This window comes from Phalacrocorax carbo, chromosome 13 (genome assembly GCF_963921805.1).
Source record: "Phalacrocorax carbo chromosome 13, bPhaCar2.1, whole genome shotgun sequence".
In the NCBI taxonomy this organism is placed as follows: Eukaryota; Metazoa; Chordata; class Aves; order Suliformes; family Phalacrocoracidae; genus Phalacrocorax; species Phalacrocorax carbo.
In genome coordinates this window covers 8032273-8042129 of record NC_087525.1, presented here as the reverse complement: position 1 = coordinate 8042129, position 9857 = coordinate 8032273, and the positions used below count along the sequence as shown (strand labels likewise).

The window sequence follows — 9857 nt, the reverse complement described above, 5'->3', positions numbered from 1 at the left end:
CGCCGCCCCCCGTACACCGCCCCGCAGGGCGCGGCCCCCTCCCGCCACTCACCTCCGCCGGCCCTGCCGGGAGCCGTAGTCCTCCTCTCCCCCTCCCTCCCTCCCCTTCTCCCGCCGCCGCCCCCGGCTCCGCGCCGCCCCGCCGCCCCCGGCTCCGCGCCCCTCGCCCCGCGGGACCCTGTGGAGCGGCGGGGGTTGCGGGGCGGTTGCGGGACCCGGAGCAGCAGGGCGGGCGGCGGGCGGGACTACGATCCCCGTGGTGCACGGCGGCGCGGGGGCGCCTGCGCGTCGGGGGCAGAGGGGCGGAGGAAGCGGCGGGAGAGCGGGGGGAGCCGCCTGCCGCGGCGGGGCCGGGCCGGGCGCCGCCATGCCCCGGGACAACATGGCCTCCCTGATCCAGCGGGTGGCGCGGCAGGCGCGGATCACCTTCCGCAGCCCGGCGGGGCCGGCCTTCGGGGAGAACCTGCACCGGCTGCAGCAGCTGCTGGACGAGGTGCGCGCCGAGGACTTGCACTTGGCGCCGCGGGGGCCGTCGACGGCGGCGGCGGCGGCGGCGGGCGGGGGATTACCGTGGGGCGGCGTGGTACCTCCCGTCAGCTACATGCACATCTGCGAAACGGAGAGCTTCAGCATGGGCGTGTTCCTGCTGCGGAGCGGCGCCTGCATCCCGTTGCACGACCACCCGGGTATGAACGGCATGTTGAAGGTGCTGTACGGCACGCTGCGCATCGCCTGCATGGACACGCTGCCCGCCGCCGCCGCCGCTGCCCCGCCGCCCGCCGCCGCCGCCGGCGGGCCCTGCCACCGCGCCCTGTTCCGCTCCCGCCAGCACTACACGCCGGCCTCCCCGCCCTGCCTGCTCTCGCCGCACACCGACAACCTCCACCAGATCGACGCCGTGGACGGGCCTGCCGCCTTCCTCGACATCTTGGCGCCGCCCTACGACCCCCAGCACGGCCGGGACTGCCACTACTACCGCCTGCTGGAGGGGTCGCCGGCGGGCGCCGAGCCTCCCGGGCTGCCGCGGGAGGTGTGGCTCATGGAGACCCCGCAGGCCGCCGACTTCTGGTGCGGGGGCGAGCCCTACCCTGGGCCCCGCGTGTGCCTCTGAAGAGGAGGAGGCGGAGGCGGCGGCGGCCCGGGCCGCGGCCGTTGGGACCGTTAGGACCGTTGGGACGGTTGGCGGGAGCCCCGCGCCCTCCCTCCCACCCCCCCGGCCGCCCTTCTCCCCGGGCCCGCCTCTGGGACCGGCCGGCGGGTGCTGGCTGGGGCTCCTGGGGAGCGCCGCGAGTCAAAGCTGTCCTTCTTCCCCAGTCCTGCCCGGCTTGATGAGTCGGGGGCAATAAAGCACCAGAGCGTGTTTATGTCCTTTGGGCTGATGTGGAGGAGTGGCACGGTTACACTCCTGCTCGACTGAGTGGTAGGGGGAAAACAGCGTCCTGTGGAAATAGGGCTGTGCATCAGGGAGGGGGAATTGGGCTCCGGCAGGGGAGAGAAAATGAAATAAGAATGGTCCCAGGGCACCCCGACTTCCCCTGGAGGGGATCCTGTTGCCAGAGCTGTGGCGTGCCCCCCCCCCCCCCCCAGCCTGGGCAGGGGGCTGGTGTGGCTGCAGCCTTTGGGGACCCCATCTTGACAAGAGCTGTACCCTGCTAGCAAAAAACAAACCCAAAACAGCTCTTGGGCCAGGACACGCTCGTCTGTTAAACACAGTGATCCTGGGGGCTGGAGTTAAGGGAATTCCCACTCCGAAGGGATGCTGTCAAGTTCAGCATTACTTTTTAACAGTTCTTTAAAGTGTTGCGTATGAAATCCTTGCTGTTGCGACTGAGAATCACAGAGCACGTCTATGCATATTCCCTTCAGCTAGAAGGAGACTAGTCAGCTGCCAATTAACCTCGCTTGGAACCGCTCATGCAGCAGCGGCAGAGGGTAGCGGAAACTGGCCATCGCAAGAGGAAAACCAACTATCCGCTGCTGTGTTGTGGAGGCTATTCTAGAAACATGACATATTTGCCAACCCTATATACACAGCGGCACGCGTACCCTAGGTAGAGATAAGATTTGTCCTGATGTCTTCTCTTTAATATGTGGTCTGTGTTTTTATATGGACAAGTGAACCCTTTGGGCTTTTGAAGCCTTGCAGTTTCCCTCTTTATACTATTTATAAGGACTACTTTTTCATAAAGCTTTTAAATAAACATAGCATAGAAGAGACACCATGAGTTTCGCCTTGCTATGATGGAAGCAGTATGGAGACGCAGTTTGTCCACGGCAGGGGATGCAAGCTTTCTAACAAGGGAGGAACAACTTCTATAGGTGAAATACTCCGTTGGTACTGCAGGGACTGGTCTCATGCCTGTTCATCCTACCGCAAACTTGGTACTGCAAACCCGGGCCGGGGCAGCCTTGGCCCTCTTGGTCACGATGTGGGAATTTGAGTAAGAAAATGCAACTTACCGACCTCCTAAGTGATGTACCAGCCTGCTCCAGAAATCGTTCCACAACTGGCTTTAATTTTTCTTTATGTATTTATAAAAGCAGGCTTGCTTTTCCTGTACAGTGGATTGTATGTGAGAATTTTTTTAATGATTCTGATACGGCATTGCTTTTTTTTTTTTTTTTTTTTTTTTTGGTCTGCGAAAGAATGAATGTAAAATACAGTCAGCATTATGCATGCACAGATTAATTCTTTTTGCAAGGAAAAATTGGTGGAAATTATTTCAGACGATTTCCATTCTTGCAGCACTTGAAAGTGTCTGATATTTCTGCAGCTGGCTTACCTGTTTTTCCTGGAATTCCCCTGCAGCTTAGCATTAGTTAATGTGCAACGATTCTCTATCGAATGTAGTCATTAACTATAACGCAATGCCTCCCTGTGTTACAGCCTGGTTCTAACTCCGATGCTAATGAAGACCGTCATCCTTTTTCAGAAGTCCACAAAGAAGGTAGCGAGGTGCATGCAAACAGCTGTACTGGAAAACCAAACTGCAATAGAGAGCATTCTTTTATCTCATCTGCTCTCTCTTCGCCTTAGGTCTTTCTGCTTGGTTCTTAATGTTTTTCTCCACATGTAAAAATTAGTCAAGATGTTTAATGCGGTAGGACTTTAATGCATCTTTCCGTAGAGGACAGCATGGTCCCTTACGCTGCAGAGCGCCGTTAACAACTGTGGCAAGACCTTTTTTCTTTTTTTTTTTTTTTTTTTTATAAAGGTGTTAGCATCAAAGTATTAAAGCCAGGAAAAATAGCGAAGAAAACCTGTGATGCATTAAAGAAAAGCCTCTTTGTGTAACTTCTTGCTTACTCAGTAACTGAAACTTACTTCGTATGTTCTGGATATCTGTAAGGAGAAGGTTTAAGTCTAATGCCGTTCCTTCTCTCTGCAGTCTGGTTATAGTGTTTTCACAACAGCAAAATTACTGTTATTGCTGAATTATAGAATAAACACAGGATATCTCACCACTGACCAGTCATTACTTTCCTTCACAAGTATGACAGTCTTGAACCAAGTATGGAACAGAGCGCAAGTTTCTTTTGCCCAACAGTCCAAATGGTGCAACTGGCCTTTCTTTGAAAGGCGATGCTGAACGCTGGGTCCTCAGCGCAAATCTTCCACTGGTGCGCTGCGGACAAATCCAGACACACGCGGTATTTCCGCTTTTGAGGGTGACTGTTACTGTCAGGCAAAGGCAGGGGTTTAAGATCGCCGATACCGTTACACAATGTGATGTTCTCTGGTAGCTGTACGCTGGTCACTGGCAGCTTCCTTCATTCAGCTCATTTACAATTTCTGTGGTGTTTATCTCGTTTTGCTTTTGATGGGGGGTCTTAATCTTGTAGTGTGGCTGCAGACAGTAGTTTGGAGAGTGCGAGTAGAGCCTTGGATTGTGCGCCGGGGTAGCTGAAATCCCAGTTTTGCTCACGATGCTTTAGCTGCGACCAAGCTGTGGTTATCCGAGGCTGTGGCAGTACCTCTGGGAGTGCAGCAGGCAGAGCGCACAGTATCCCTGCCCACCTCCCCATACTGCAGCCTACCGACACCGACCGAGGAGGCCACAGCTCCCGTGGGGTTGCGCTCCCAGGTCACGTCCCTCCGGCAGCAGGCCGTGGTCTCCTTTGGGGGCCAGGAGCACATGGGATCAGGTGGCAAAGCTGCAACCTGCCGAGAGATGCAGCAGGGGAGGCAAAGGCTTACTTGTGCTGCTAAGGTGGATGGCAGGGTGGTGAGCGTGGTGGCTCTCGAGCTGGCATCATTCTGTGGCTTCTCCATCCCTCACAGACTGGTCCGTGGCTGGCTTTGGAAGCCCGCTTCATGTCCGATTCAAAACCAGGCACATTGCTTCGGCTACCGCTGACCGCCTTTCCCAAGCAAAGAGCAGCAGCCCCAAAAGCCAGTGCCAGTTCCAGGAGCCAGGGAGCAGGGCATTTCAGACCGATAAGGCAGGTGCCACTGGGGCTTTGTGCAGTGGGACCTGGCACCGGGGGCAAGCAGAGGCTGGGAGCGGCTCGGTGAGGGCCTTGCCTGGCTCCCAGCAGTGCTGGGCTGGGGCGTTAGCGGTGAGGTCCATCCGGCACGGCTCACCCGGGCGGTGCAGGCTGTACTGGGGACGCCAGCGGTACAGCTCTGCACCGAGGGCAGGACCCGAGGGTGGGCCCTGGTGGGGCCAGGCCAGGATGACATCTTAAAAACCAATAATCAAAACAGGTTAGAAAAAAGGGAGAAGGGGGGGGGGGGGGGGGGAAGCGAAAAAAAGGGCGATGTTGCGGCCAGATGGGTTCGGCAGAAGAAGCTGGGCCATGCGCTGTGGGTGAGCGCCGCCGCCCCCGGGCCCCCGCAGCCCCCGCCGCCGGGCACCGCGTTCCCCGAGCGGCGGTGCTCGCTTTTCCGGAGCCCACTCGGGCAGGTTGCCTGGGGCGGATCGTAACCGCGGAACAAAAACAAGAGTGAGTCAAAAAAACCCACCCCGCTCCCCGGTTAATATTATCCCGTCTCTCGTCTCCGAGGGAAATCCCCGCGGCCCCAGAGCGGGCGTTTGTGCGCCGGGGCCGGGGACGCTGGTTTTCCGCCCCGGGGCGGTGCGGGACGGGCTGTCCCGCAGCACCCCCCCGCCGCCGGGGTCCGGCGCGGCTCCGGGCCGGGCGGGAGGCACCCCCTCCCCCGGGCCGGGCCGGGGAACCTACGGCAATAAAAGTGTCGATTTAGCATAATTAAGGATTTATTTGTCGTCTTTTATAAACGTTGTAAGCACCGACCCTATCGTCGAAAAGTTTATTTACAGAGTGGCCAGGAAGAAACGCTCTCTCCTTCCACCTCCCGTTAGTGGTTGTGCATTATTCGTGTTATCTGCTGGGCGCCGGGTCCCGGCGGACAACGGGCGTCGGTTCCAGCCACAGTATTTACATCCCGTCCCAGAGTTCTACTACAAACGTAACACTTTTAAGTCACCGAAAAGAAAAACAAAACCAAAACCCCAAACCAGTGCGTACAAAAATATAGTCTCTAAAAAAAAAAAAAAAAATCCCAATATTAATAGGCAGAAATGTACAGCCATACTAAAACCAGGGAGGGAAAAACTTTCCGGTCTCGGTGTCGCCGCTGTCGTCGGAGCGGATCGGTAAGGCACCCCCCCACACATGCAGACAGGGGACCGGGCTCTACACCACACAAGGCACCAAGGACACCTCACCACGACGGCACTGCATGCATCCATCCTCCCGCCGCAGCCCCTATGTACACCCGCCGGCCCGCCCCGCCCCGCTCCGGCCCGGCCCGGCCCGGCCCGGGGCAGCCCCGCCGGGTGCTCGTCGCGCCCCGCCGCGCTCGGTGGCGGCAGTTCGGCGGTTCAGCGCCGGTTCCTCCGCCGTGAACCCCGCACCCTCAGGGCGTCCGCGTCCGCGCCGCGCAGGGGGCCAGGGCGGTGGCGGCGGCGCCGGTCCCGCCGCCGGGCTGCGGGCACCCACCGGCGGCGGCGGCGGCGGCTCCTTTCCGCTCCTTCTGGCGCAGGTGGATCTTGGTGTGCCGCTTCCTCTCGTCGGAGCGGGCGAACTTCCTGCCGCAGAAATCGCAGGCGAAGGGTTTCTCGCCGGTGTGCGTGCGGATGTGGGTGGTGAGGTGGTCGCTGCGGCTGAAGTTCCGCATGCAGATGCGGCACTGGAAGGGCTTGTGGCCCGTGTGGATGCGGATGTGCCGGGTGAGCTCGTCGGAGCGGGAGAAACGGCGGTCGCAGCCCTCGGCGGGGCAGGGGTAGGGCCGCTCGTGGACCGGCGTTTTGCTGGGCCGGTTGGGGTACTTGCGGGGCCGCAGGATGGGTCGCAGCGGCAGGTGGTGCGGGCTGTAGGCGCCGGCGGGCAACCGGGCGCCCGCACCCTCGCCCCCGCCGCCGCCGCCGCCGCCGCCGGGAGCGCTGCCGGGAGCGGCGCCCGCCTGGGGCGCCCCCATGGTGAAGTTACGGATGGTGGAGAGCGGCGTGAGGGGCGGCGGGACGCGGAGAGAGTCGAGGGGGCAGGGGAAGGGTTTGCGGTCGGGGCCGGCGTGCAGCTCCCGCTGGCACTGGGGCGGCGGGAAGAAGCCGCCGTACTCGGGGATCATGGTGAAGAGCCCGCCGTCGGCCGCCGCCGCCTTCGGGGACGGGTAGGAGGGCGGCGGGGGGAAAGGCAGCGCCCCGCCGCCGGCGGCGGGCAGGAAAGCCGAGGAGGGGTCCTGCGGGTACAGGTCGCCGCAGCCCGAGTAGGGAGGCGGCGGCGGCGAGTAGAGGTGCTCCAGGTCGGCCGGCTGGCCCTGCGCCATGGTGCAGCCCAGGGCCCCGGCCAGCGGGTTGGGGGAGGCGGCGGAGGCGGCGGAGGCGGCGGTGGCCGAGGAGGAGGCGGAGGAGGCGGCGGAGGAGGCGGAGGAGGCGGCGGAGGAGGGCGTGCTGACCCCCTGCAGGATCCCCGCGCTGACGATGTTGATGATGCCCTCGGGGTAGCAGCCGGCGCCGGGGTACTGCGGGTCGATCGAGAATTTGCCCATGTAGGTGAAGGTCTGGTTGCGGGATGCCGGGGCGTTGGGCGCGAAGCCGCCGCCGTAGGGCAGGTCCAGGGCCCGCTTGTCGCCCATGTCCACGTTGATCATGCCGTCTGGGGGGGCAAGGAGCCGGTCAGCCCTCCACGCCGCCACCCGCCGGGCGGCCCGGGCCCGGGCCCGGTCGTCCCGGTCGCGGTCCCCGTCCCCGTCGCGGTCCCGCGGCGCCCACATGTTGCGCTCCGGCTGCGGGGGCTCCGCGGCGGCCCCAACTTTTCCCCCCGAGCCGGGCGCTGGGGTGAGGGCTGCCGAGAGGGGCGCCGGGGACCCCCGTCCCAGTCCGCCCCCCGCCCGCCCTCCCGCCCGCCGCCCCCCGCGGGCGGCCCGTCCCGCACCTGCGCGGGCTCCGCTTACCTCCTGCCACACCGCTCATCTGGTCGAACGGCCCTGCCAGGTCAGCATTGGGGAAGATCGCGACCGAAGTTGGCAGCCCGGCGGAGATGTCATCCGCGGGGTAAATGCCCTCGGGGAGCTGGTGCACGAACCCTCCGAGGGTCACCGGGATCTTGTCCACCGCCTTGGCGGTCATCATGGGGGCGGCGGGGCGGCCGGGGGAGCGGCGCTCCCGGCCCGCGGTGGGCGCTCGGGGCGGGAAAGGGAGGGGAGGGATGGGGAGAGGAGGGGGTGCTTCCCCCCTGCCTCCCACTACCGGCGCGGGGGGACGGCGGGAAGCCGCTGCGGCGCGCGGGGAGGCATGTGCGGGCGGCCGGCCGCCCCGTCGCGGCGGTGCGGTGCGGTGCGGGGCCCCGGGGAGAGCCGCGCTCCCGCCGCAGCTCGCGCTGGAGGACAAGTCTGGCGGTAAGTATTTATGGGGGCCCCCTGAATGCCCGGGACGTCACTGCCCATATAAGGACTGAGGAACGGGGCCCGGCGGTCACGTGGGTGCCCGCGTGCGGGACCCACCGCCCCGCGCCCGCCCCGACCCCCCCTCCCCCCGCACCCCACCCGCGTTCCGCGCCCCGCGGGGGCGGCCCCGGCCCGCCCCGGCCCCCGCCGCCGCCCCGCCGCGCCGCCCAGGGGGGTATTCCGGTGGCGGGGCCCTTGTCCTAAAAAGGCGAGGATCCGGCCCCGCCCCGCCTGTCCTTTTTAGGGCTCGTTCCGGAAAATTTAAAAAAAAAAAAAAAAAGAAAAAAAAAAAAGCTCGGAAAAACAGAGGAGGTCCCGGGGCCGCCCCGCCGGACCCCGATCACTTTCTCAGCAGCCCGTGACCGCAAAGCGGCGGCGGGTCAGAAAACAGCCGCATTCACGGAATCCGGCTTCTCCTTTCTCAATTAAAACAAAAAAAAAGATATTTTTTTTTTCCTGCTGAATTACGGGTGGAAAGAGGCGCCGAGCAGAGCGAGCGCGGCGCTGCGTGGTGGTTTTGTTTTTTTTTTTTTGGAAAGTGTCTGATCTATATATACCGTCAAGAAAACGGAACCGCCAGCTCCGCCGTCGGTGGGTTGTTATTGTACCGACGGGCGCAACCGGGGACGGGGCGGCGGGGGGGCACGGAATGTCTCCCCGACGGCCCCGGCCCCTCCCGTCGCTCCCACCCTGCCCGGACCAGCCTCTCGCTTCAACAGCTTCCCAACACCCCTCCCTACCCCTTCCATTCCCCTTTTTCCTTTTCTTTCCCTACCATCTCCTCCGTAACGAGGGTATCAAACCAAAGAGTGCTTAAATTCTAGCTTTTTTTTTTTATTTCCCAAAGTACTAAAAATAACCTCCCTTGTGCCTCCCTTCCCAGGAGAAGCTAATCTTTCATATGCTGTTCCTCAGAGCTCGCAGCCCCTACATCTTCTGGCTGATGAGGGTGTCAGATGTAATTATTTTTGAAAGCTGTATCCCATGCTATGTTCATGTCACTAATCTCATTACTTAGGAATATTTCATCTCGTGGCTGTTTATTCCTGCGTTTAGGAAATCAGCTCTCACATATGGTCTGTAGCGTGCAAGGCCCCTTTTCAGTGGTCTGCAGGAAAAAAAGTACCCATTGACAACCTGAGCATCAGCAAGACACAGCAACGTACGAGACATGCTACAGCAGTGCGCTCCTGTTCAAAGCAACAAGCCAGAGAATACACAGGATGGCTAAAAACTCTCCTCACTTTCATTTTTAGCTGCAGATATCAATATTTGCAGGTTTTAGTACATTACAGCACGTGCCGCGGAAGTGTGGCATGCTCGGGTGTCCCTATGGCGCATGTGCATACCTCTGCCTCAGGTCCCAAATGCTGTCACGGAGCGTCTGTCTCCCAGGCCCCTCTTTATCCATGCAACACCTCACATCCTAGCTGAGAAAGGCGCTCTCTTCAGCTGCTCCAGTTCTGTTTCACCGCCTTTGGTGACGCTCCAAGGTTCACCACTTGTCCAGTGGCCACAGAGCCGGTGGGTAGGCGGGAGGGTGCCTGAAAAAGTAAAAGTTTTAGGGGCATTTGTCACACTTGCTAAGGAACAGTACGCATAAACCTAGATATTTTCCTTTGTGGGTGATCGGGGAAGTGTGCGCAGTAATTAGTAAATACATAATACTTTGTGGTTTTTAACGTAGATTTTCTTACCAGTCCTTTCTAGCACTTAATGTACAGCCAATACCGTTTGGCATATGAGATTTAGTTGAAAGAAAGCTCGTGCTCAATTCCAGTAGGATTCTAGATATTTTCGTTTAAAAACCCCATCTCAATTTAAAAGTTAAATTGTGACAGAGAGACAGAGACAGACAGGTTCTGGGAAATTTGACTGAGAAGTAGGAGCAATTGTATTGTACCTTTCCATTACAGCTGAGCTATAATTGGTCTAATCACTACTATGA

The 9857-nt window shown here is 60.5% G+C and overlaps 2 protein-coding genes across 2 annotated transcripts; one reads left to right on the top strand and one right to left on the bottom strand.

Moving 5' to 3' along the window:
* The first annotated feature begins 285 nt into the window (after nt 1-285).
* Nucleotides 286-3462, top strand: ADO (2-aminoethanethiol dioxygenase). The gene has a single exon (XM_064464744.1). It carries the CDS (start codon nt 368-370, stop codon nt 1109-1111), a length of 744 nt encoding a protein of 247 aa, XP_064320814.1. The 5' UTR covers nt 286-367; the 3' UTR covers nt 1112-3462.
* A 1739-nt stretch (nt 3463-5201) lies between these two features.
* Nucleotides 5202-7971, bottom strand: EGR2 (early growth response 2). Its single transcript, XM_064464743.1, has 2 exons — nt 7418-7971; nt 5202-7119 (listed from the first exon to the last, which is right to left on the bottom strand). Exons 1-2 carry the CDS (start codon nt 7593-7595, stop codon nt 5882-5884), a joined length of 1416 nt encoding a protein of 471 aa, XP_064320813.1. The 5' UTR covers nt 7596-7971; the 3' UTR covers nt 5202-5881.
* Between the last annotated feature and the right edge of the window lie 1886 nt (nt 7972-9857).